The sequence below is a fragment of the Eublepharis macularius genome, chromosome 9 (genome assembly GCF_028583425.1).
Source record: "Eublepharis macularius isolate TG4126 chromosome 9, MPM_Emac_v1.0, whole genome shotgun sequence".
NCBI lineage: Eukaryota > Metazoa > Chordata > Lepidosauria > Squamata > Eublepharidae > Eublepharis > Eublepharis macularius.
This window is the reverse complement of record NC_072798.1, coordinates 96,186,519-96,213,420: the sequence shown is the minus strand read 5'-3', so window position 1 is coordinate 96,213,420 and position 26,902 is coordinate 96,186,519. Positions and strand designations below refer to the sequence as shown.

The following is a 26,902-nucleotide window of genomic DNA, read 5'->3' as shown; positions in this document are numbered from 1 at the left end:
TGTCTGATAGTGCGTTTCATAATAAAGTTAATTATATGCATAAGATTTTAGTATGAGTGGTTCCCAAAAGTTACTATGAGCTGTGTCTACTATCACAATTGTTAATTTAAGTGGTCTGTCTTGGGGACTGGATTTCATATGTTAATTTTGACAAAGCAAAAGAAATTTCTAAAGATGTTACATGCATATGGAGTTGAGTTAGTGTCTGGTTTCTTTAAACAATATCTAAAACTGTTTAGGCACTGACTTAGAGAAGATGGAACATCGTTCTAATTTAGTGGTCAGCAGGGAGTGTAATATAAGCTAAATTTTGCCTGTTAAAGACTGTCACTTTCCATGCACTTGTCTATTGGGGTGTGCTCCAAGAAAAAGTTTGTTATAATTTCCGGTCCAGGATTTGGGGGGGGGGAGAGATTATTACCATGATTACTGATTTTCATGTAGAACATTACTGGTTTAGGATTCAAGCTTGTGGAGTTTTTCAGATTCTGGTGTTTTGAGGCCATTATTTTCAATGGGGGAATATATTGAAGAGTCTGGGGGAGCTGTTTATAAATATAATGGCACCAAATTTGCATAAAACATAGTCTTCCATCTAATCTAAAGATCCCTTAAATTTCAAGCAGATTGATCAACGGGGTTCAGTTTTTTAGACCCCCTGAAGTAGGTGCCTCTGGTGTGGGGAGAATTGTGGTGAAGTGGCAGCCTAGCAGGAGAGCACTGGCCAGCCACCAGCATTTTTTTTTAAAAAAAACCCATGTCTGTATTCATTTCATTTTCCTACTCTTACAGTGACTAACTGACAAAACCAATATTTTACCTTTCCTCTGAAAACTCTTGTGTTTGCCATTCTTCCTTGTTGTGGTCTGTTGTCTGTTTCACCAAGTGAGAAAGGCTTCCTTTGCAGAAAACTTCCCCATCTTGTCTCATAACTTTGCCATTATTCCCTATAGAGAACTATAGGGGAGGGTATAGTGGTTGTTTTTCAACCAAATGACACCAAAACTGCAGTTGAGCTCATGCTGCCTGTTCACCAAAGAACCCCCGAGTTTCAGGTGAATTGGACCACAGGGTCCAAATCTGTGGGTGCCCTGAACAAGGTGTTCCCCAGCCCTCATACTTTCAAAGAGAAAAAGGGATCTACCCCAACAAAGGAGAGACAGAAGGAGAAATACAGCTCTGCCAAGCCCTGTGCTGGCTTGTGCCATCTGGGAACTGCATTCCCTGGGCTACTGCCTTGGAAAAATAACCCCCCAAGATGCCTGCGGAATTGCTCACAGTAAGCACCTGAACGCAAAAAAACACAGATTTGGGGGGGGGATGGGGTTTCATAATTCCCAAGCATTCTGGATTTGTGTTAATGTTATGGGAAATCATGGTAACAACTAGAGACGGGCACGAACCGGGAAAAAAATGAACCATGTGGTTCGTGGTTCATCGCATTTCACGAACCACGAACTTTCACGCACCTGCCCCGGTTTGTGAAACAGTTTGTTTGGTTTGTGAAAATGTCACATCCAAGTCAGCAAACCGTCACTTCCGGGCCAGTGGAAGGCCACTTCTGGGTCAGCAGAAGGTCTGCAGAAGTCCATCCCCTGTTGCCTAGGAAACTGATTGATTGGCACCAGGCTGTCTGCAGTGACGAACCAAATGAACCTGCCTAAAGTTCATGGTGGTTCATCAGAAATGGGCTCTGACAAACCACCGGTTCACGAACCACGAATCGGGCCAGTTCATCACGAACTTGGTCCGGTTCGTGCCCATCTCTAGTAACAACCCGAAACAGTGACTTTCTTGTATATTTTCAGCTCAGGATGTTTGTGATGCATGTAACTCCTCCTTGTTCATCTGGCTCTCCTTTTTGAACTTTTCCTTACCTGTTTGCAGTATTGGAAAACTAGGCATAAGACCTTTGGGGCAAAATCCATTTCTGGCATGAATGGAGGGGATCATAGAGGGAAAGTGGATGTATGGAACTCTTGCCTAGTAATAGCTCTGCATCTTTTTATTGTTTCCAGATTGTATATCTTTTTCTCATTTGGTTGTGTCTTTCTTCTCCCCCTGTCCCATCCCCCCCCCATATCTTGGGCTGCCTGATACAAAGAAACGTGTGACTGCTGATTTGGCCTACTGCCTCTTCAGTACTGATCTACCAACAAACTTTGTTCAAGATCTACAACTTAGTATGGTGCTCCATAGGAAATCAGCATAATCTGTTACAGACTTGCTTGAAACTTTTTAGTTTATTGCAAGATTATGAAACACCTATTATTAATGTACTTGTGTTGGCTACTTTAAAACGTTTAGAGCCATTTTGCATTAACCTTAGTTATAAGATGCATGTTGCTTTCAGGTAGTAAAGATGAGTTGCTTCAGTTCGTTGAACAGCTTCATCCAGACAGTAGTAATGAATGGATCACCATCAAACTGGAAAGAGGTATTATGGGAAATTCCATCAGGATCAGTTCTGAAAGTAGTGTAGGTTGACCATTTGGATGAAGGATGGGCTATATAACCCTTGCCAAATGGATTCAAAATAGTTTCGAGAATGCCAAAATAGTCATAATAAATTGGGTGAATAGCGAGCTACTACCATTTTAGGCTGCCTTTACAGAAACGTAGCAAATAATATATGGGAGTGATAAGGCTGAGTGTTCCTCATGTCTTCGGTTCACTTGCTGTGACTTCTGAAAATCTTGATGCAGGAAAGTCCGGCTTTTGAATTCTTTCTTTTTAGATGTCAGAAGAACACAGCCAGCTAACTGACAGAGCCAAATGTTGTTTGAATTGAATTGAATTGAATTTTGAGAGTTATTTTGCCGAAAGCATTAAAAAGGTGCATATTCCCATTATAATTTTGAAACATGTGGCATTACCTTAGAGTTAGTTATATGCCAGTGGAGACGGAGAACTCTTGTGTCAGAAGAACCCTGTTTAGGTTACCCTGTCAAAATGACATGAATACAGGCACAGTGTCATCAAATGGTAAATGTTCTGAGATGCATCCTGTCTTGCCTGTGCCCAGTGACATGTAGACTGAGTTACCCACCCCCCACTGCAGCCTGCTGTGCCCTCCAAAACTACACTCTTGGAAGTTTAGATCCTAGGAACCGTGTGGGGGATGAAGGGAGGGGGGTCTGCAGTAAAGAGGTATCTGTGAAAATGGCGGGCGGGGGGTGCAGCTTCTGTGGTTTCAGCCCACAGTAATCTTCCTGTTTGCTGGTTCAGAATTATTACAACCAAGCAACATCACAGCAGTGTCAATTTTCCTTATGTTTCATGTTCACGTTGGGCACTGTAGAAACAAAAAAAGTATCACATGATAGCTTTAGTGGAGAGCTGACTTTTACATAGTAGAAAGCCATTAAAATTATTAGCTTTGCAGCCCTAACAGATATCTGTAATAGATACAATAATGAATGTCTCTCTTTCAGTTCAAGATTTCCTCTTAAGTAAACCAACCTTTTTAATTCTGTATTTTCCTGACAGATGTGTCAGTTTCATTCCTGCTGAGGGCAGTCAGAGCAGATGGTAAGCAGTGAAAAAGTTCAGATGCTTTAGAAGAGATATGCTTATCTGTCTTATTCCATACACATTTTACAACTGTAGGAAATCATTTGTAAGCTTGGAGAGCGGGTAGGGTGAATCCAAGTGCTTAATTCCACAGATTTAATTTCATATAATCAATTTCATATAATCAGTGAGCAACACCTTGCTTGGTGATGTGATGAAATATTTCATCTTACTGAGCTTCCAAGTTTCACCACTTACAGTTCTACAGCTGTAGCCAACAAAGTAAAGAACTGTAAAACATCTTGTGGCAAGGGAGAGCGTTGGGTCCCTTGCCTCAGTTGGCAAAGGCTTCAGGAAAGGAGCTCTGATGCTTTGTGGCTCAGGTCTTGTTTGGAGCAGGAAGATGGGCGCAAGCTGGTTTTCAGTCTCTTTCTAAAAACAGCTGGTTTATTTCACACAGGAAACTGCCTGTGGCACGAGTAAATGCAAGACATTATGCAACAGGCATACAGATACATTAAAAACAACCGCCCAAACCCTGTAGTAAAAGTAGTGAAGCGTGCACACATGTAGCAAACCCATTGTGCTAAAAATGAAGTTGGAAATAATGCTGGAAATGCCATTTAAATTTCTAAAATTTCTCTTGGAAACACTTTCTTCCCTTCATTAAGTCATTGTGTGATATAACACTGAACTTTTTATTGCTTGGTAGAATTAAATGGGAAGCCAGGACTCTTTAAAGATAGACGGGTGGCCAGAAGGGGCCAGAGAGACTGGATGAAGGGAAATGAGACTATGGATTTTGCTAGGGCTTGTTTAGGTGGTTTCTTGTTGAACAATCTTTATACTGGTCCTTTACTGAGGTGGAGTTACTTCAGTCAGCACCATTTCATTGACAGCTTAAATTGAAGGCGGCCAGCTTTTTATCCTGTGGTTCCAGAACTGGAGATTCCCCCCACCCCCCACCCCCCACCCATGATGTCATCACCCAGCATCAGCAGATTAATAGTGGGTGGAGAGATTGTTCAATCTGGGGCCCAGTCTAACATTGGTGCAGCCACAAAGAGTGTGAGAAAATTGTGCTTCACTCCTTCCACTGCTGGTACTTGGTTGAACGAGGGCAGCAGGAAAAAATTACAGAGGAGGCCCCATGGTCCATGGCCTATCAGTTCCCTGTCTGTGGAGAGAGACTTCATATAAAATATTTTAACTGGGTTTTCCATTTATACTTTACTTATTTGATAAAGAATTGTCCGGTTCTTTTTGTGCTAAGTAACCGTTAGTTCTGCCATTAACAGAATGAGTGTGCATGTGCGTGCGTGTGAGTGTAATTTGCTGTTTGTGTAGGCATTCTTCTATGCACAGTTATTAGCTAACCAAATTATTTTGAACAGATTTGGATGAAATTAGCAACTGTTTGTAGGGGGGTGGGGAATGATTGAAGCATGTTGGAATGTGTTTTTCACTCTTCGATATTTATTTCACTTGACATTTTGTTTTATGCTGGAAGAATAAAAGATAAGCTGTTTTAATCTCTGTTGCAGTTTTGAAATAAGTGATCCCTTTTCTTGATGTTGTTAACAGAGTTTGTGGATGCACTTAGATGTTTGCAATGAGCACTGTGGCTGGCATGCCCCAGTGTTTTGGATACCAATGCATACAACTCCATAGTAATCGAATTTATCAGAAACGAACGTCATGAGCATAGTGGTCCCATTGGGGGTTGACACAGTGGAAACATCGTATTTGGAAATGGCTGCAGGCTCAGAGTGAGTATTGTAGCATAGCTGCAAGTGTGCACAATTGTTTGTTGTGTTTTAGTCATCTATAAACCATTTCTTGCCAAACTTCAGTGAATCTACTTCTGAGAGTAATTAACAAGATGAAGGCAAGGCAACTAAAGCAAGTTGCGTATTTTTTTAAGCATGAGTCCAACTAAGCAGGAGTCTCAACTTCTTGAAAGTCAGACTTGGCTTTGAGAGTGAATATATTGGAGCCCATTTTGTTACTGCTCTAGTAAAAGTCTGCTTTTAAAAATTGTAGAATTTTTAAAAGTTCAAATAGTTTTTAATTGTTTTATATAGCATTTGAGTATCCAGTGTGAGGCTTTAATGTTCACTTAAATTTTTTGGTGCTAGGTTTTTATAACACTCTACTACATTTTTTCTTTGCTTTGACCTATTTAATTTATTTCACAAGTAGCTGGAGAAAATAGAGTGAGATTCAGAATGCTGTTACATAACTATGCTTAAATTAGAAGAATATTAGTCAGGAGCTTCTTAATTTTCCCCCCTTCCCTTCTTAATTTTCTTAATTTTCTTCTTAATTTTCCCCCCTTCCCTGCGTTTATTCTGCCTTGACAAAAACACTGTAGAAAGTGGCTGCTGATTGAATATCAGCAGCCCATGAAACCTGTAGTGTTGTGCTTATGCTACCACTAGATGTCATTGGTGAAACTTATTGGGGCTTCAGATAATACTAACAGCATATGGGCAGACTCCTACGCTTCTTATGTATTCATAGAAACAATAACTATTATTGATGCTAATATACTCATGCCTTGCAGTCATTTTTGTGCAGCTGTATTGTATGTTGCACAACACTGTTGTCCACATTATTCAAATGCAAGCAGTGTTCACTTGATAGCACGCACTTGTACCACTGCAGCAATTTTAAATGAGTCCTACAGCTAACATTATACCAGAAATTTTCCTTGGCTTTCTTCTGAATGGCTCGACGTAAAAATAGATATTTTTACTTTTTAGTGACCTCTAAATATTCAGCACTGACAGACAAAATGAAAATATGAGAACTGTCTTAACTTTTTTTTTTCAGACCTGAATCTGTAGAAGCTAGCCCTGTGGTAGTTGAGAAGTCAAACAGTTATCCACACCAGCTATATAACAGCAGCTCTCACCATTCACACAGTTATATTGGTTTGCCTTATGCGGTAAGTTTTTTGTTTAAACAAAACTACTTCTAAAATTTGTTCTTCGTTAATCACAAGTTTAAGCGTCCCTCGGTCAGTTATCTTTGTATGACTTGTAATAAAACTATTCCACTAAAATGGCCAAATCTAGAAAAGAGCCTGGTTTTAATTTGTCGTGATTCCAATACTCAGAGTCTCAAATTCTCTCATTTCTGCCCTTTATAAATAAAGCGGATTTTTTTCTCTTGAATAGAATAGATTTGAAATTTTGGCTTCTGCTGTACTGGAAGAGGCAACTGTGGCAACAAAAGCAGCATCTTTATTTGGCAAGTGGGCAGAGGCATCCAGTTCTGCCCCACACGCCATTACAAAGTTCTTACTGGTAAGACATGGGATTGTGCTGCTGTTCTTGGCTCTTGGCCCTGTAAACAGGTTGTAAGATGCCTTGTAGGGGACCGCTTATGCAAAACTGCCTGTCACTTATGCAGAATGGCTGTGTTGCATGCATACAGGCAGTGAGAGTAAGAGCAGATGCCTTTTGAGCCCTTTCAGGTTACCAAGTACAGCCTTGAAGGTGTCCAAATATGTACCAGTGTTTGGTGGACCGTGGCTTAACTGCTGCTGTGCGATCACCCACCTAATCTTCCTGCCTACCAAGTGCTCACTTAGTGACAACTATATCTGATCCGGTGAGCTCTTGGTTCAGCATAGTAATTTATAAGATTAGTTTGTAAGTGATTCAACATCTGCAAACAATGAGGGAGATTAAATTTGGAGGCGCATCTTACGAGCGCAACTGGATCTGTACCACAATAACTGTATTTTATCAGTTTTTCTTCCTTTGGATTTTTTCCCCATGTATAGTTTCAGTTAGGAACTAGTGAGGGAAACTAGTCAGTCACATGTTGCTGAGCCATGTGTAAAATAGACGACACCTTTAGGGATGCTTGAGAATGTTTGACAGTTTTCCTACACATTAATAACAGAGTTTAGTTTGTTGTTCCATGTGGATCAGAGATAAATATCAAAAATCTATTTAGCATTGGTAACTTGGGTAAAGAAATGCTATATTCACTTGTCAAAAAATAATAGAAAATGAATAAAAACTGATCTAATTATTGATGTATAGATCCAACTGTTCTTTTATGGTATGCTTACAAATCTGCAGTTGTCCATAGACACCAAAATCCTGTGACTAGAGATTCAAGCAATATAATGCCGTTGAATTCTTAAATCACACGAGCAGCCCTTAGTTTAGTGGGATTGATTTTAAGATGCCTTTCTAGACCAGGTTAGCCTGCCCAAAATCTTAAATAATTCTTTGAGAAGCCAATAAATCAGTACCTCTTTCCTAAATCTCCCATTTAAGATGGCTTAAAGTTAAATGTTTGGTTAAAAGCGTACTACATCAAGACAGTGAAGTGAAATAGAAATAATTTGCTATAATCATCTAGAACAAAGAGTTTTTAAAGCATCAGCATATAAATTACAGAGCATCAGACTAAAATAAATCCAGAACATCTCATCCCGCAGTCAAGAAACAGAAGCAGTGCAAGAGAACGCAGAATGAAGTAAAAAGGGTTCCACCTAACAATGAATGTGCCAGGTAGACATGCAATGGGAGCGTGTTCCAAACACCCAGCCTCACAGCTGAGAGAGCCTTCTGTCTTGTCAGCAGCCACCTTGCCTCTAGTGGAAGAGGCGCTCTGAAGAAGAGTGTAGATTTCTGTGGTAAAAGACTGGATTGAGAGGACTATTGAAACTGATTCTATTAAAATAAACATTAAAGCCAGAAATGGATGATTTTTCAATAAACATTTTTTCCAGGATCATAACTATGGCGCTCGCCCTCCTCCAACACCTCCAGCTTCTCCTCCTCCATCAGTTCTTATAAGCAAGAATGAAGTAGGCTTATATACCACTCCCAATTTTGATGAGACCTCCAGTGCTACTACTATCAGCACCTCTGAGGATGGAAGCTATGGAACGGACATAACCAGGTGCATTTGTGGATTTACACATGATGATGGATATATGATCTGTTGTGACAAATGCAGGTAAAGTAGTCTTGCCCCTACACAACTATTTAAGCGTTTTTACTATGTACCACTAAGACACGCTTCCTTGTCCTAATTGTTCTCCTACTTAGCAGCCTTCACTCGCACTTGAAGGGCATCATGGGAAGAGGGAAGCAACAGAAGTTACTGCCATTTTGTCCTTGTAATGGTTGCCTGCATGGGCAGGGGAATTGACAGGCCAGCCAAGCCAAGTGGGGGTTACACCTAAAGGGCCATACCTTTAGGTGTACCTGGAGAAAGTTGAGGGGGAAGCACTGAGCTGGGGGAGAGCTAAACCCACATTTGTACGGACATGCTGTGGTTCTGAGGGCCTATGTCATTCTATGTCATTCTTGCCATTGTTAGGGTGAAAGAAAAACCATGTGACAGTACCCGGGGAGGGTTCTATGAGATTTTATCGAAACATCCATGCTGTCTAAAGGGAAACTCTTGCGGGGAAATAATAAGTGTACGGGCAGCAGTTTCCCTTGAAACTGATTTTGTTCTGATTTGCCAGCCTAGTTTATGAACGGTGTTCAAAGACCAGCTTGTATGAACAGTTCCTGAAATGGAAACTGCAAAAGAACATAAATTCAGGTGCCTATGGAACATTCATGCATGCCTCTTTTAATGGCAACCGTGGACTGAATTGTCTTATCCTTTTTTTAAAAAAAATTTGAAATTGGTGGTGGAGTGTTCTCAAAGGAAGGAAAGTGATTGTGGGTGTTGGGGGAGTAATATATAAAACAGGTGATAGGTAGTAGAATGAACATTGGAGAATACCTTATAACAGTAGCACAGTGCTGCGGCATTCTATCCATTAGAAAGGGAAACAGCTAAGTAGTAAATCTTGAGTATGTTTGAATACTTTTTGGAAATAACGTTATACATTTTTTTAAAGTGTTTGGCAGCACATTGATTGCATGGGGATCGATCGGCAGCATATTCCTGACATATACCTGTGTGAGCGTTGTCAACCTAGGTGAGTAATATATGCTTAATCAGAAATTATTGTCAGAATACATAACTAGAATGTTATGGATATATTCATATTATTTGCAATCAGTCTTGTTCTATTGTTAGATTAAATTATATTGTAAAAATTAGTCATTGATTGAAAATGTTGCATCATGTTCCATATGAGATCTAATTTTGTCATAGCATTCAAATGTTTTTAACAGTGGACAAATGAAAATTCAGTGGTCTAATCCAGAAAACTCAAGAATAGGTTTTAACATGTAGATTGACTCTCCTCTATGAGGAAAATTGTGCCAGGTTGTGCACTAACTCCCTATGCACTCTTGTGTGGAAGCTTGTGAATAAGCTTATATGGTAGGGAACAACATTAATTTAGAAGGATGATCCTGGATGAAGAAAGTAGATTAGTTGGGCAAGACCTTATGTTAGTTCTGCTTTGTCCAGCTGATTTCTTAGTCCAGAGTAGAGATGGGCACGAAACGAACCACGGAACAAAATTCTGTACGGAATGGCCGGTTCATTTGCACCGAAACACGCGTTCCACGGGAACGCATTTTTCTGGAACAAACGAGTTTTTCCAGCCGTTCTGTGGCTGGTTTGGAGTTTCACAGACTCCATGCCGGTTTCAGCCCATCAGCTGAACCAAGCATGGGGGTCTCTGAAACTAACATCCCTTTTCTCCTGCTGCTCTGGCAGCAGCAGAAAGAGGCTGTCAGTTTTACAGACGCCGCGCTGGGTTCAGCCCATCAGCTGAAATTGATGCAGGATCTGTGAAACTGGTAGTCCCGTTCTCCTTCTGCCCGGGCAGCAGAAGAAAGGGGCTGTCTGTTTCAAACGGTTGAAATGCCATGGAACCACGAACTGGGAAAAGGTCGGAAGTTCATGGTTCCGTGGAATGCTATGAATTACGTGGTTCGGGGTTTTTTTTGGTTCGTGCCCATGTCTAGTCCAGAGTTGTCATAGGAAGAATAGTCAGAGAGTGAGAGAGTGAGAGTGAGAGTGGTTGTGGTCTATACCGTTTCCATGTTCATTCTTCAGATGGCCTTTCAGACCAGTTGCTTTTTGTTGATTGCATGTCCTTGGTATTCAGCACAAGGGGCCGAGTGAGGATACCGCTAGTGTAGCAGAGTCTTTGGATGAGTCCACAGATGTAGTACTGAAAGTGGTGTTAGAGACATCCTGAGATTTAGTCCTAGGGGATTTCAACATCCATGCTGAGGTCACCATGTTTGGTGCAACTCAGGACTTTATGGCTGCCCTGACAACTGGAGCTGCCCCAGTGTATGTCGGGGCTGGTCCGATACAAGTTATAGGTCACATGGTTGATACTGTAGTTTGTTCCACTTTGAAAAGTTGGTGGGGGAAGGGGTGTGGCTCAGTGTTAGAACTTCTGCTTTGTATACAAAATGTTCCAGGTTCAATCCCCAATTAAAAGGATCAGGCAGTAGATAATTTAAAAGCTCTCCATCTGAGACCCTGAAGAGCTGCTGCCTGTCAAAGTAGACACACTGACCTTGATAGATCAGTGGCCTGACACTATAAAGAGACTTGCTGTGTTCTTATGGGAGCTAGCTCTGGTTCTGTTCTCATGAACAGATAATCACCTGGTGAAGTTTAGATTTACGGAAATCACGAACTTTATTAGGTGGGGAGATATCTTATGACCCCCACCCCTTCTACTGGGTTGAAAGAACACCAGGATGCTGCCTGCTGCTTTGACAAGCGTTTTTGTCAATGCTGTGGTTGGTCTCTGGAATGAGGGTTTTACGTAATTGATCCTAAACACTTTCTCAGCAAAGGAAAAAAAGTGACTCTTTCTTGTTCTGTGGAATTTCTAGAAATGAAAGTGATGGATAATGATTAGAGTGTAAATGGCAGAAGACTTAGAACAAGTCTAGCCTTATGATGGCCTGGAGCCCAAATGAAGGCTTGTTCCATGGTTTTGCTGGTTTTACAGTAAAATAAATTTACTGTAAAATGCCATCAACTGGAACTTTTTCAGGTTACAAGAAATCTTTGCCATCCTCTTATCTCTGATTCAGTAGAGTTGTTGTCAGCTGTCGTGGCTTATTTGAGAAGCATTTTCCAGATAAAATCTCTTTCGTGTTCCAGCTTGGACACCACATTGATCAAGAGTTCTGAACTAGAAATCACTCTTGTAGTCACAGTTGCTGGCATGAGTTCCAGTTGATTCGACTAGGGGATCTGTCAAAGTATTTGAACAGGTTCATAATACCAGTTGCTTTCCTGACCATTGTTTTTCGTGGCTGGCAGCAAAAAGGCATGAGATCTTGGTAGAGATTGCCAGTCAGATGGTAAATTCATTTTTACCAGCTGTGAAAGAAGCGGTAGGTACCCTTACTCAAGAGTCATTGGGTCCAGCTCACCTAGGTTGCCCAACTTGGCTGTGAATCAGTGGTAGAATACAGCGCAGCTGCATAGTATGTAGAAAGTCTTAAGTTCCATCTCCAGTAACAGCGATCAGGTAGCAGGTGATGTGCATGACCTCTGCCTGAGATCCTGGAGAGACAAGACTGACCTTGGTAGACCAGTAGTCTGACTTTGTATAAGGAAGCCTTCAAACGTTCAAAAGTTACATTCAAGCGAGGCTCTCAGGACTGTAATAGTGTGCCATCCTCTGTTATTTATGGTGATACATTGATTATCACAAGCAGATGTAATAGGGTTTTAGACTTTGCTTTAGAATTGAAGCTGCTTTGATTACTTTAATTGAGAGAGAGAGAGAACCAGGGCAGTGTAAAAATTCTTTGGAATCTTTCAGTTCTTCTGATACTATTTCACCAGTGTCACATGAGTTTCCTTTGGGGTTAGGTCTTGATGTGTGTGTGTGTGTGTGTGTGTGTGTGTGTGTGTGTGTGTGGTGGTGGTGGTGGTGGTGGGGAGACACTGTTCTGTAGAGGTTCCAATACCTTCCTGAGAGGTAGCTTGCAAAACATAGTGTGGAGTGGCTACTCTTCTCCCCTATGGGACCTGTCCTGTGGGGAACCTAAGGTTTCATTCGGTCTCCCATGTTGCTTAACATCTGTATGAGGCCCCTGATGTTTGGAGGTTTCTTTGGATCTAACTTTCATTGTAGAGACCCCCATAATCACTGTACCAGAAATGCCTTTTATCAGTTTAGGCTGATCTGTTAACTGTTCTTGCTACTCGACAGAAGGGAACTACTGCAGTTATTCATGCCCACATGACTTTTAGATTAGTCTGTTGTAATCTGTTCTGTGTGGCTATCTAACTATGAAGAACGTCAGGAAGTTTCAGTTGGCACCAAATGTTGTCTGTCTTCATCTATCAAGAAAAAGTTGTAGGAGATGCAGCCCCCCCCCCCCCCACAAGAGTTAAAGGGTGCTCCACTGGCCACTAGGAGAAGGGCTTTTTCATTAGTTATGGAATACCCTTCCCCCTGTTTTCACTTGTTCCCTCATCTTATTCCAGGAACAATTGAAAATTACTCTCTTCTGCCCAACACTTGGTACCGGTTAATGTGACCTTAATTGTTCAATGACTGGTTTTTTTCTTGCTGTTGATTGAGATTCAGAGGTGTTTTTTAATGTTTATTATTGTGAATGCTTTTAAATTATAAAGTGGTATTATTTTTTCTAAATTCATTTTTACAATTATTTACATTTTTAAATAACATACAACTATATCTCATCAGTAGTTTTACCTAAATAGTTGAGCTCTTCTGCCTCGTTAATTATGACGCTAGGTTGGAAGTAGCAGGAGGCTTTAGATGTGCCCTCATTGTTTAATTCTGCTATATTTTGATAGTGGTTTATCGTCTGTTTTGCTCTGGGCTTTATACCTAATGTAAAATTGCTAGAGGAAGGAGCCCCCAGCTAGGTGCAACCTTCTGCAGTTACTCCAGTCTAACCTCATTGATTTCAGTGGATTTAAACTAAAGAATCTGCATAGAATTGTGCTGTGAATAGTGCCACTGAATGGTGAAAACGAGTCAGCATAGAATAGTGAGGTATTTTATATTTTGGATTATTTCTTCCATTTGATTAGATGTCTGTATAGAAAATTTTCCATAAAGAATACATTAACATTTGTTGTTTCTTTTTCTTTTCTTTTTTTTAAAAAACAGGAGCTTAGATAAAGAAAGGGCAATGTTGCTGCAGCGTAGAAAAAGGGAAAATATGTCAGGTAGGTATCAAAGTTGATAAAATCGAATTAAGTTAATTACTGATATTCTAATATATTGACACCAAATATGCTGTACCTTTTGATTTAGAGTCTTATCCTTGATACAAATATTTTGGTAGGAAATTAGATTGACTTTTTAATTCATCAAAGAATATGTACATGGACTGCCATTGAAATTTAGATTATCATGGCGCTTTAAAAAAATGCTTGTATTTGTTTGACATTAATCAAAATCAAAAACTCTTCAGGAAGTTTTCTGCTTCAGGAAAGCCCAATTACTTACTCGATGTCTTTCCCCCAGTATACAAGATATATCACAATATTATTTAAGGATGTGTTTGTCTAAGACTTGTCATTTTGGTGTATGGCAGAAGTAGTTGTTTGAAAATGTTCAAAATAAAAGTCAGTCTATACTCCTGAAAGTCTCTGTGACATTCACTGTACCTTCTGAAGAGTGAGGAAAGGACCCAACTGAGCAGGTGATGAGAGAGAGGAGTGCGTTGTGCAGGCAGCGCTGAAGACAGTAGCTCTGTCTTGCAGAAAAGTAAACCAAGCTTTCCAGTATGGTCTAATTTCCTTTCTTAGCACTACTGCTCACCTTCATGTTTCTGCTAGTTTCCTTTTAACCTCTTTTCATGGCCAGCTTAAGATGGCAGAGTTGGAAGAAGCTAGACCTTGTTTTGGTCTTGCTTCCTTTGTGAATTCATGTCTTGATCAAGTGGTGAATTTGCAGTCTTTATTACAGTTGACTGTCTGACCTAGAAAGCTCTCCTCTTTCCCTTTATCTTTCCTTAAATTGTGTTTGTACCTTCACTGACTGTCAGGATGAGACCACATACCCGCGTCTTCTATCGTATAGGACCCTCTGAGATTGTAGACCTGGCTCTGTCTACTATGCTGAAATGAACGTTGGGTTCTTGTGGAGATGTTTTTTCTCTCTGTCTCTTGTGAAGACATAAGCAGGAACACTGACTTGATTGTGCTTTTAAGTGGTGCTTGAATACCCTGTATGGCTTAAGAAAAACTGCAAGGAAATCTGTTTTGGAGAGGACCAGGATGAAATAGAAGGTTGCAGGTTAATTCCAGTTACTTTAAAGAAGAAAAGATAGCACACTAAATGTTCAAGAATTTGGTAGTATTGACACTTTCTATTTATGAATATTTCAAATAAATTTACTGCCCTTGAATGAAAATTACTACTTTCTTTAGGCATAAATATTATTTTGTACGGATGGAATTGAGAGAATCCCTGCTAAGTATTCTTGTTTCCTGCAGAAATTACTTTTCTCTCCACTGACTCTCATTTTCTGCGATGCAGGCTTTTATTTTGTCATCTGCTTTATATTGAAAATCACATAGGTTAGCGGTAGGGCAAAATCGTGGAACAAATCATCTCTGTAAAACTTTATTTTGCTTTCTTTTTTGACATGTTCCTTCTTGTAAGATTGATTTTCTGTTAGTGGGTTAATTTCATCTGTTATGTTACATGAAGCTTCATTTGAAGATCTAGAAAGGGGTACTTTCTTTTCACTTTCTTGGGAAAACTTTTGGAGTTTTGCATACTCCAGTGAAAAAAATAATCTTATGCAGGTCTGTACAACCCATGATTTAGTAAGACGAACACAGTCCAGTAGTCATGTTTGTAGTGCTTGACTCCCCCCGCCCCCACTCCTGTTATGTAATCTCAGGCAGGCAGCTTAAACAGGAGTTTTTTCAACTCCTGACCTACCTCCATATACTCTGTGTAGGTGTCCATGTATCATTGTTCATTTATTGCAAAGACCTGTTCCGTGGAGAGGATTTGGAGAATATTAGCTCCTTAACAGGTTAGAGACTCATATTGTAATCATAAAGGCACTCTGCCTGCACCAAGGACTCAGGTGTTTCTTAGGCAGTGGTCCCCAACATGATGCCCACCTGGTGCTCATCTGCTTCTGTCCCCAAACACCTCTACCCCAGAGAGTTGTGACTGCTAATTTAGGAGCGTCTGGTTGAGAGACTTTGTCTGAAGCTTTTTGGAAGTCCAAGTATGTAATGTCTACCAGTTCACTGTTACCTATGTGCTTGTTAACACACTTGGCACTCCAGAAGGCTAGTGAGGTAGGAATTCCTATTGTGGAACCCATATTGATTCTTCCTCACTAGGGCTTATACTTCTCTATAGATGTGATGATTCTTACTGTAGTAATGGTTTCCACCAATTAACCTGGAAACAGGTATTAAGCTTATAAGATTAATTAAAGCTTATTAAGCTTTTCCTGGGTCCCTTTAAAAAAAATGATTCAGTATGTTTGTTAGAGCAGTAATTTCACAACTGTCAGGTATGTGGTGTCTGGACCCAGTGACTTTGATAGTTTTTAATACGTCAGTTGGCCCTAGAACTTAATTTCTCGTCACCTCTTTTTAACTCATTTTGTCAGTTATGCTCCTTTGAAAGCATTGGTTCCAGTGCTAACTGTCCAGTGTGTTCACCAGTGAAGAGCAGCGCAAATTCAGCTTCTCGGAAATGTCCATATCCTCCTCCAGCAATCCTAACAAGCCAACTGCTTCCCTGTCTAGTTTTTTACTTCTGGGAGTGCTGATATAATTTTTTTATTGTTTGTCAGTCTTAACACTCCTCAAATCCTTTTTTGTTGTTGTTGCTTGTCTTACTGTCAGTTTACATTTGTTTCACTGGAGTGCCTGATCTTTGTTGTTCTGGTCATTTTTTAAAGGTAGCTTTCTTCCCTTTTATGGCTTCCTTGACTTTGTTAACCATGTTGGCATTCTCTTAGATTTGATGGAACCTTCCCTAACTTCTATACATTCTCTTAGATTTAATTATTGCACATTTAAATGACTTCCAAGCATCTAGAGGAGATTATTGCCCTTACAATTTGAGGATGAGATGGACGCTATCTTAATGATATTGATGTATGCTGTATATTTCTTTAATTGTACTTTGTACATTTGTGGTGATAACATCTGCCTTATTTATGCAAGAAGGCCTTGTCTTCACATGACCATATCCCACTCTCTGTCTTCCAGTGATTAGTATGTATGTCTTTTCTTAAATGGTTGTGAGATACAGTTCTTTTAATTAATTTTTTTTTTTACTTCAATTAATGGCCACTCTCCCTGCTTTGAGCAACTGGCTGGCTGGGAAAGGCAGAACTCATGGTCTTTTAAAATGTTACATTTAAAACGTTGAATAGTTTGAAGATATTGAACATGATCCACCTACACACTGAGTGCAGCACTCCTCAGAGAATTCAGTTAGCGCCCTGTCTCTTCCCCCTTCCCCCTCTGGCCATTGTTCTTGGTTTGTATACAGACAATCAGGGCTTTTTTTCTGGGAAAAGAGGTGGTGGAACTCAGTGTCGTAGTGTGGGTTGCCAGGAGCCAGGGCAACTCCCAGCAGGAGATGGCACCCCGGCACCACACACATGCACACACTCCTGGGACCATGCGATGATGTCATTTCCAGGAAGTGAGGTTATCCCGCAGGGTGCAGATACCCCCGGGAGCACTCCTGCGATCTGAGCCCACTCGCCTCCCCACCCCTTATCTCACAGCCCTCCGGCGGCGCTGCCCATGCTGCTGTCGCCAGCTCAGCGCACTGCTCAGCCAGCAGCCACTGCAGGAGGACCAGCTCGGTGCCCAGCGAGCCAGCTGCCCCATTGGTGCAGCAGGCGGTGCAGACAGCCTCCTACAGATGCAGCACAGGATCTCCTTGGCGTGTTGCCCCCTAAAACTTTTGCGCCCAGGGTGACCGCCACTCTGGCCCCCCACACTACGCCACTGGCCCAAGCAAGCTGATGAGCTTGAGTTGCCTAGTGCAGAGCTGGAGCGGAGGAGGGCCAGGAAGGAGGAGCACCTGGTCTCCACGCCCGGGACAGGAAATCTCCTGCACCAACTGGCCACGCCTGCTTCTTTGCTGCCCAGCACACCCTTGCAGGCAGGGAGGGGCTTGAGGAAGTGGTGGTAGAGGCGGCCCCTCCCTAGCAAGCTGGAGCATGGGGCCCACTCACGTTTCACCACGACTGAGGCTCAGTGTGCCACGAAAGAGCCAGGCGCCTTGGCCTGAGTGTGGAAAGTAAACAGGATCAGGGGGTGGGGCCACCAGACACATGATTACTTTTGAGAGGTGCTGGAACTGTGTTCCACTGCGTTCCTGCTGAAAAAAAGCCCTGCAGGCAATAATGTGACAAGACAGTATGGAGAATGGGAGGTTGTGTATGTACCTTTCATACCCACTTCCAGCCCTGTTTTGTGTGATGCAAGTTGTTTTTGTTCCAAGCATGAGTAATTTACAAGTACAGAGAGGGTTAGCTGGATGGAGATATGGGAGGTATGCGCAGACCTCCTCATTGCCTTCATCCTTGTGCGCTTGTAGGTGTGGAAACCTCCCTGTCTCAGGGCAGTTTCTTACAGGGTCAAGAGTCAAAACACTCAAAGCTGGAAAGTGACACCTCACTTCCAGGATAGCAATGCCACCACCAGCCTCCTTGACTATCCCTCAACTTGAGACCAAGAGGCAAATCTACTGGGAGTTAAGCAAAAAGAAGGCAGCTCTGCAAGGTAAGACACTTTGCAGACTGAGTTCCACAAGACAATTACTTGGGTAACTGTGGCAAGCAGGCCAAGGTGCCGGCTTCAGATGGAAGCACTGAAACCCAAATAACTCCACAAGGATATGATTAATAAAGTTTATTAAATGAAGAGCAAGAAAATGCAATGGTAGAAGTGAGCAAAACAGGAGAAGAAAATACATACACTAAAAAACTGATCTACAAATACTGTAAAGGCTTTCAGTCCTAAACCAGATGTTACCTTTCAGCGAGGGCACAATAGTCCAGGCAGAGCTCCAAAGTCCAGAGCGCAAGATGGTGTATTGGCTACAGGTATCCCTCAATAATCATCCCAAAAGGAGATGTGATCCTTAGCACTGGAAGGACAAAACTAGAACGGGAGCTCAAGCTTTAAGGCCCCCTTCCTGCAGTATGGCTTGACCAGCTTGACCAATCAGTGAGTGGCCCGCCTCTGCAGTCGGCATGTCCATACAAGTGGGAACAAATCACTCCACTCGTGCTAGGCATTCATGAGATGGAGTGCTGAGTGTAAAACTCCCTTCTGTTCTTGTAGTTCTGTGATGTGCACCTGTGGCTAGTCCAACTCCCTCTTATCTATCTGGGAAGTTGCAGTGTCATCCTGTCCGCACTTTCCCAGAGGAAAAGGTCTTCATTTCGTCTTAACTAGGCCAAAGATCCCGAACCAATGTTTGAATAGGTCAAGAAACAGACTAAGAAGAAACAGCTTCTTGACAGTAGGCAGAGGGAGCAGGATCCTGTTTCATCTTCCTGGAATCCTCTGCCCCCTGGTGTTCCAGTGGATGTGCAGGTGGATCATGGATGCTGCATCTCTTTACTGTAATATTTCAACAAAACAAATGTAATGGTGAATTTCTTTTCTGAGTTCTGCTTTTGGTTTAGATTCTGTCTAATGACCCAGCCAGTGCTTTTGGAAAAGTAGAAATGTCATTATGTTTTCTGATTACCTGAGCACAGAGGTTCTCATGCACCACTCCCTTTTCAGATCACATCTTGCAGATGTAAATTTTTCTGACTTCCAGTTATCCATTTTTGTTTCCATAAATTTGGAAAGTTCTGCATGCGAATATTTAGAGTAATTAGTGTGATTCATTCAAGGAGTATTTCAACGTTGAACAAAGCTCCCGAGACTTACTTCCCTGCTTCTTTTGTGTCTTTGAAGATGGGGATACCAGCGCAACAGAAAGTGGTGATGAGGTCCCTGTCGAACTCTATACTGCTTTTCAGCACACACCAACTACAATTACTCTGACTGCTACTCGAGTTACCAAGGTCACCGAGAAGAAACGGAAGAAAAGCGGAGAGAAAGAACAAACCATCACAAAATGTAAAAAGGTATGCTAATTTTTAACATGTGGCATCTCAAGCAACTTTGTCTTCTTAGAAATTCCTTATTTCTAACTGAAATACCAACATTCTGTTCATGGTTTAATTTGGAGTCACTGATTTTTAGGAATTTAGAAATACGACCATGCAAGAGATGGGAAAGCAGGGTCTCTGGTTTTGTATCTCGCTAAAATGGTCACAGAGAGAGGCTACTGCCAAATAGGACAGAGTCAGAGGCATCAGTTAGTATATGGATGCAAAGATCCCGAAGGAATGAGAGGGTAGAAGCAGGGGCCCGAGGAAAGGAAGGTCGGACAGAGGTAGAGCTGGGAAGGGCACTTGGTGCTCGGCCTCTGAGCCACCACAGCACATCTCTGTGATGAGATTTCCGATGCCTTTTCCCGTTATTTGATTGGTGTCGTAGTGATTCTACAATAATGTTGAACAAATAGGATGAAACTGGGAATGAAAATTGCTGTACTGCTAGTAAAATCAAAATTGATATGTGAAGCAAAATCTTTGTAGGTTCTTTTTCATAGTGCTGCTGAGGGCTTTTCTTTTTTGCTTTTATGGAGTTTGGCTTTGGCTTTTCTTCTGCAAAAAGCATATTTTGTGAAGTTAAGTGTTATGGATACTGTGTTCTCTCAGGCACTGTCTGCTTTAATTTTAAATACTCTTAACATACAATTGTTTGTTTATTTCAGGCTTTTCGCGAAGGTTCTCGGAAATCTTCAAGGGTTAAGGTAAATAGAGCTGTTGTTGAAATGCTTAATACTGGCATTTCCATAATTCAAGTTGATTTTGGTATAGTAAGCCATTATTTTCCCATTCATTTTGTTTATCATATAGGAATTGGGAGGTAGTAGATGGGTTTGTATCTTCATGCTGTAACAGTATCACACATTCATCACTTCATTACTGTAACTCTTGAATGTGTGAATAAACACATCAAATACCAGAGACATAATTTTCATGTTTGTGGCTTCTGTGCAGGCACACACTGGGGACTACACACACTCAGGCCAGCCACGGAGAAGATTTCTAGAGCTTTCTAGAAGACTAGGAGCACCCCTTCCTCCCTTTGGCATTTTGGCCAAAATAATCACATGACCAGGAGGAGGGGCTCTATTCCCTCAGTTCTCTTATTGCCGCCGCAGATAGAGGATCTTCAGTGCTGTTGTCCCCTCACCTCGTCCTTGAGGCTGAGGAGAATTCTTGCTTTTAAAAATTTTAAACCATCAGTAGTCATTCTAGTAAAAAATACAACTACATTTTAAAAAGAAAAGCTTCTGTCTTTCTCTTCATTGTTATGACTCAAGAAACACCTCTTCATGATGCTGGAAAACGCTCGCCTGATCAAAGGCGCCTGATCCCTCCCTGGCATCCTTGACCACCAAGGGCCAAGTCCAGAGGTGTGACCCGTCAGATCCTCCTCACAAGGCTCTTTCTCCAAGGCTTCAGTTGCATGCCAGCCTAATTAAAGGCACCTGTCCCCTCAGTTCTGAGGGGAGAAGCCTGGAAATGTGACCTGAAAGAGCCCTCAGTTCCAAGGTTCTTTCCCAGCATGCCCGCCTGGATAAAGGCCTCTCCCCTCCTTGGCTGAGGGGAGACACCTGGAGGTGTAGCTTAACAGAGACTTGGGATCTGAGACTGAGAAGCTTTTCCCCAAGGCCTTTGGGAATGTGCCTGCCTGACTCAAGGAATCTCTCCTCTTCCCAGGCTGTCCTTGGTTCAAAGGTGCTGTGCCTGGAGGCAGGAATTAATGCAGCTAACAGAGTGTCGTAGCAGCCTGGAACCATCAATGTAACGATTGGGTCTTCTCAGCTGCTTCTGTTTTAACAGGGGTGATAAACCTGCACCTCTAAGCCCACTATGTTTTGAAGGCAGTTTTTTCTGGCAGGTTTCACGTATGCTCACACTCCCTTTTTCCTATGAAGGAAAGGTGCTGGTTCTCCCCACGGTTCTCATTCTCATTCCTGTAAGATTCAGCAGTCATTTGGGAATGTGCAGAGGGTCTCTTTTAGTCAACACAGAGTAACTTCGTTCAGCAGAAACAGAAAAGAGCACAAAGCCCATCACAGGCCTTCCGTAGTAGTCCACACAGACATGATTCAAACCTGGACGAGAACTGCTCCAGAATTTGGTATCCTGGGACTAACATGAAACATGAAACAGATTCCACAGCATTACAATTGCCCCTACTAGGAAAGAATTCCTGCTGCAATTGTGTTCATCCTCTCTCAGGGGTCATTCCTGTATGACGCCATTTCTAACGAGAGCTAGTTTAGTATAGTGGTTGGAGCATTGGGCTAGGATCTGGGAAATCCAGATACAAATGTCATTCTACCTGAAAGGCTTGCCTGTGATCTTGGGCCCGTTGCATTCCCTCAGCCTGGCCTGCTTTGCAGGTGGTTGTGTGGATGGAATGGAAAGGTATAAAATGTTATCACCACTTTGAGTCCCTCTTGGAGCTGAGAGGTGGGGTTTTAGATAAACTCCACACCCATCTTTCTAAAGAATGCCTTATGTGCCCCAGGGCAAGAAGTCCTTGACACAGAAGTTTTCATTAAATTGTCTGTTGTCAGAGCCCCTAGTTCAATCCTTTAGCAAATTTAAATTTCATTCCAGTGGTTGTCTTTATTGTTGATGGCCTGCAGATTAAATAGCACTTCATCTCTAATTCACTTACTGTAGAGTGTGAATGCTATGAGCTGTTAGCCTATGGGGGAAGCAGAATTTCCCTGTTGAATTTTTTCCTTTAAAGCTGCTAATTAACAGGCCATTATGATCCTTTTACCATCCCCTTTGAAGGGAGCAAGACACATGTTTTAGTCCTCCCCTGGGGCATAAAGGGTATTGGTCAAAGTGTTATAAATTTAGAGCATTGAACATCTCCAATGGCACATTGCCTCTTTGTATAATAAGATAAAAACCCAGTGACTCTCCAAGGACTAACATTTATCTGATATGAGCTTTTGTAAGTTCAGCATACTCCTTCAGATAGCTGTGTTTTTCATAGCCCATAACTGTAGTGTATGTGACCTGTCTGTTCCTTTAATCTGAACCTGGACTGCCCTAGTCTAGGCTAGGACTTGGTGTTTTTTTTAAAAGATAGTGCTGTTATTGTGGCTTAACACAGGGACTGAATTATTCAGTCCGTATAGACAACACTCTGGGAAGGAACAGGCTTGTTGTCGGATCCTTTACATTCCTTTGTCTGTCCTCAGTGATGATTTACTGTACAAGAGAAAGTAAAAATTCAGTGGTCTGCTGCCATGCCAACCACATGTCAGCCCTCAGGTCTCACCATGCTGTTGGTGGTATTAGTCATTCGGGCTCCAAGAGAGACCTGGCAGTATTCTCACACAACCCTTACATTTTGGGTGGTTAGAGGCCATCACACTCTCTCAATGTCCTTTACCTTCGCACAGCTCTCCCCACAAGAGCGCTGCTTTTTCCTTGCTGCCTTCCTGCTTCTGCTTTGGCAGGGACTCCTTTAGAGAGCTTCCTACCTCTTTGCAAGCACCTCTGCTTGAATGCCCATGAGATACTAAGCATATGTTAGGAAGGTGATCTCTTGCTTTGAGAGCTTCGCACCCACCTCCTTCAGTAAGTGAGCTTGCTCCTCTCCCACTGGGGGAAAGCAGAGAAGCCATGGAGATGAAAACAAGATTGCACTTACCTGTAATTGTTGTTCATCAAGGCATCTTCTTCTCTCCTGCCCCGCTGTGAACACAGCATCCTTCGTTTCTGGGGGGTCTCTGGCAGCGGTAAGGAGAGAACTGAGGGAATAGCCTGGTCATATGATGATTTTGGCGGGAAAGACACTGATAGTCTTCTGGAAATCTCTGTGGCTGGCCTACGTGTGTGCAGTCCCAGTGTGTGCCTGCCCAGAAGACCACTCAGAGAACAGCAGGTAAGCGCAACCCTGTTTTCCACTTCATGTCACCTAAAACTCAGCACTTTAATTTAGCTCTGACTTCACTAAGTGGCATACATGTTATGTTATCCCATGAATCCTATGTGTTAATTTCCTTTGTGAGGAAATTTGTTTATGAAATAGAATGCCTCATGTTTTATATCAGTCAAATAGCATGTTAGCATATGTTTAAGGTCTTTCTCTTGAAAAATGCATGGCATCTATTTACCTTGATTTTTCTTCAAAGCAAGAACCTATTTCTTTATTAATATTTCAATTCACTGGGGGGAAAATCAAAGACTGAAATCTTTCCTAAAATGGGTACTTAAGCATGAAGAGATTATAATACCACCTCAGCCTTCAGAGCAGTAGTAGTAGATTAGATCAGGCTTGTTAAAATAGAAATCAATATTTTGTGTTTTAGAAAGGGTGCAGTACTTTATAAGGCAATGTTTTAAGCACTATTTTAGCTGTCCTTTTTTCTCTCAGAATGTTTTCTAATAACTAAGACATTCTGTGGTGTTAGGTAATTACAATTCCTGCATACTGTAGACATGTACAGTTCTTCTCAGATACTCTTGGCTGCTTTAGATCCCTTCATCTTCTACGGCATGTGAAATGGAGTCCTCTGTGTTTGGAAGTACAAACACAAAATCAGGACACGTGCAGCAGCAGAGAAGCTTCCTTCAGTATTGGGAAGCCTTCATTTCTTTAAGTCCAAAGAAATGAAAGGTTCAGAATCCAAAGCTACCAATCTTTCAGAACCTGATTTGGATCAGAAACAAGATTGAGATGTACTACTTTGAAGGATCTAGTTATTGTTTAAATGACATGTCACAGCTATGGACAATTAGTAACATTTCAGTATTGTGCTAAAGTTTAATATATAGGTACGCTGATAGTCCTTCTTGCTGTCATCTGTTATTGTGGAGGTAGACATTCATTCTCTTTCAAAGAGTTGGCAGCAGTTTGAAAGAGGAAGTATTTGTGGTGTGTACTGTACATGGGTCCCACTGTCACCTCTGGTGAACAGATATTGTGGGGGGGTTTGTTGGTTCTACTTAATACTGACTGGAGAAGAAATGGCATTGGATTCAAATAATCATAAGTAGGGCTCTGCTTGCTGAGTGGATCCTTTTTGCTGCCTCGTGTCTTTTGCATTCCCCCGTGTCACCAGAACTGCTGATCAGGCACAATGTGGCCTACAGTGCAGGGAGCTGAAGCTTGCATGGGGAAATCCATGGAAACTGTAGGTTCCTCCTTGTGAGAAAGGAAGTGCTTTCCAATACAGATTTATGGATAACAAAGATTTAGACATAGCATATTTATGTTCTTAAAGTAGTACAGTTAAGAGCTGGTAAGAAAGTAAATATTGCACATATTTTTATTTTTCCCAACCTCCCTCCTCCCATTTACGGTTTCAAGATTTCCAGAAGTTTGATATCTTTAACACTGTCTCAGAAAGTTTTAAAAAGCTTGATCAGGCTCATAAATGCACAGAAATCTATCAATCAGATACATGAAAACAAAGGAGATGTTGATCATAGGCAAAGAAGGTACGGTTAAAGGAAGGACAGGCAGTGGGCTAAGAAGAAGAATCCAATGACAATTTAAGCACTTGATGTGTACACTGTCTTGGGCATGTGGTGGTGAAGCACTAGTTGACCAACTTGCTGTGCTGGCACAGAATATTCGTTTGCTCAAGGGAAAGAAATAGTTTACTGTTCAACTACTGTAAAGAAAAGCTGAGTTTGGATGGGATCAGCATTTCCCATGGGAGCATACTGAAGATTGGGAAGAACTCCCAGAGTGTGAGAGAGCTAAGAGAGAGAGAAGACGAGGCTAAACGAAAGGTACAAGGTAGGCAGTGTACCAAGAACAAAGAACTGGATGGAAGTTAAGTAGAGAATAAAGCTTGAGAATGAGGGCGGGGCAGGGGAGAGGTAGAAGCATTCTAAAGAAAACTTACCTTGAGCCAGCAGAGTTGGATGCTGTGGTGGGGACAGGAAACCAGTGTGGCGGACGTCAGTGGGACAAAAGTGACAATGGCTTGGAAAGCAGAAACGTCAAGAAACCATGTGTCATGCAGTGTTTGAAGTGAAGAACAGGGGAGCTGTGGAGAAGGTAAAACTCAGGCTGTGCCACTGGGCAGGCAAGGAAGGACTGAGAAGCTGCAGGTTGCTAAATCTACCATCTAGAACAGGCACATTTTGTTGGCTGTACTTGTAGTTACGGCAAGACCAGGGATCCAGGTGGACCACAATGGCCAAAAAGGAAGGATTGGATGGGGGATGAACTTCACGCTAGTTGAAATATCCATCTAGTTAGTATGCTCTAAGGCTTCTTGTTTTACACTAAGTTTTCATACACACCACTTGCCCTGATGTTCATAATTTATATTGCTTAATTTATTTTTAGGGCTCAGCTCCAGAGATTGATCCTTCTGACAGTTCAGTTTTTGGATGGGAAACTAAAATCAAGGCATGGATGGATCGTTATGAAGAAGCAAGCAACAACCAGTACAGTGAAGGTGTTCAAAGAGAGGCCCAAAGAATAGCTTTGAGATTAGGAAACGGAGATGACAAAAAAGAAGTTATCACCAGCAACTCAATCTTCAAACCTCCGGTAGAGGTAAATGAAAGTATAGTGAAGTAAACCTCTGGCCTGTACAGAGTGGCCCTCTGACATCTTCTGCTTCTCTAAGCAGAAATGGCCCTTGCCCTGTTGGAAGCATCACCTTCTCTTCTTCTCCTGAAGGTTTCTGGAGTTCTTGGTACAGGGCTGTATTCCCTTGTTAGTTGATTTAATTGCATTCTGAAGTTTCAAACAATCTAACAAGGAATGACTATCAAGTATATCAATATTAGGTGTTTTAGAATTGGGGGGAAACCCTGTCATTAATATAACTGTACCCTTTGCAGCATTATTTTAAAATGTATTGTTTAAACAGTGTTAGGAGTTTTTCTAGTCTAAATTATTCTGTCTACCCATAGTATATAAAAACTAGTTTCCCTCAAGAACTTGGCTAAAGTCTAATCTCAGACTTGGAGGGAACATCTCTGGTGGTGTATGTAAACAAGCACTGCCTAAACCTAGACTTAAGCAGTTGACTTGATGCTTGTTAAGTGTCAAGTACAGGTTTAAAATTCTTTATATAGTATCTTACAGTATATAGAGAGATATTTAAATGTATTAAATACCACATTTGGCACTTGAAAATTGCTGTGTTTACAGTACAGAGCCATACAGTACCGTTGGCTCTGGGAGGAGCTTCTCTCTGCCATGAAAAAGCTGTTCAGTTGCTGTATCCAGCCAATCTGTGACTCGGCACAAGTTTTCTGTGTTGCTTTTTTATGTAGAAGCAACGTGTCTCTTGAAGTTACCAACAATTCCATGTACACAGAAGAAAAGAGATTTTCTTTTG

At 41.7% G+C, this 26,902-nt stretch overlaps 1 protein-coding gene across 6 annotated transcripts in view; it reads left to right on the top strand.

The window, feature by feature from the left end:
• KMT2E (lysine methyltransferase 2E (inactive)) overlaps nucleotides 1-26,902 on the top strand; it is an 82,321-nt gene that overhangs the window by 13,201 nt on the left and 42,218 nt on the right. For 2 of the 6 annotated variants that reach the window (XM_054987813.1, XM_054987819.1), the window contains exons 2-9: nucleotides 5,098-5,282; nucleotides 6,349-6,463; nucleotides 8,270-8,499; nucleotides 9,401-9,481; nucleotides 13,586-13,644; nucleotides 19,396-19,568; nucleotides 20,264-20,302; nucleotides 25,897-26,109. In XM_054987813.1, coding sequence (XP_054843788.1) covers nucleotides 5,212-5,282; nucleotides 6,349-6,463; nucleotides 8,270-8,499; nucleotides 9,401-9,481; nucleotides 13,586-13,644; nucleotides 19,396-19,568; nucleotides 20,264-20,302; nucleotides 25,897-26,109 — 981 coding nt within the window. In that variant the 5' untranslated portion in view covers nucleotides 5,098-5,211. Of the gene's footprint in view, nucleotides 1-1,248; nucleotides 1,280-2,353; nucleotides 2,438-3,294; nucleotides 3,532-5,097; nucleotides 5,283-6,348; nucleotides 6,464-8,269; nucleotides 8,500-9,400; nucleotides 9,482-13,585; nucleotides 13,645-19,395; nucleotides 19,569-20,263; nucleotides 20,303-25,896; nucleotides 26,110-26,902 lie in introns of those variants that run through there. The other 4 variants (XM_054987816.1, XM_054987815.1, XM_054987818.1 and 1 more) reach the window with 4 other exon arrangements.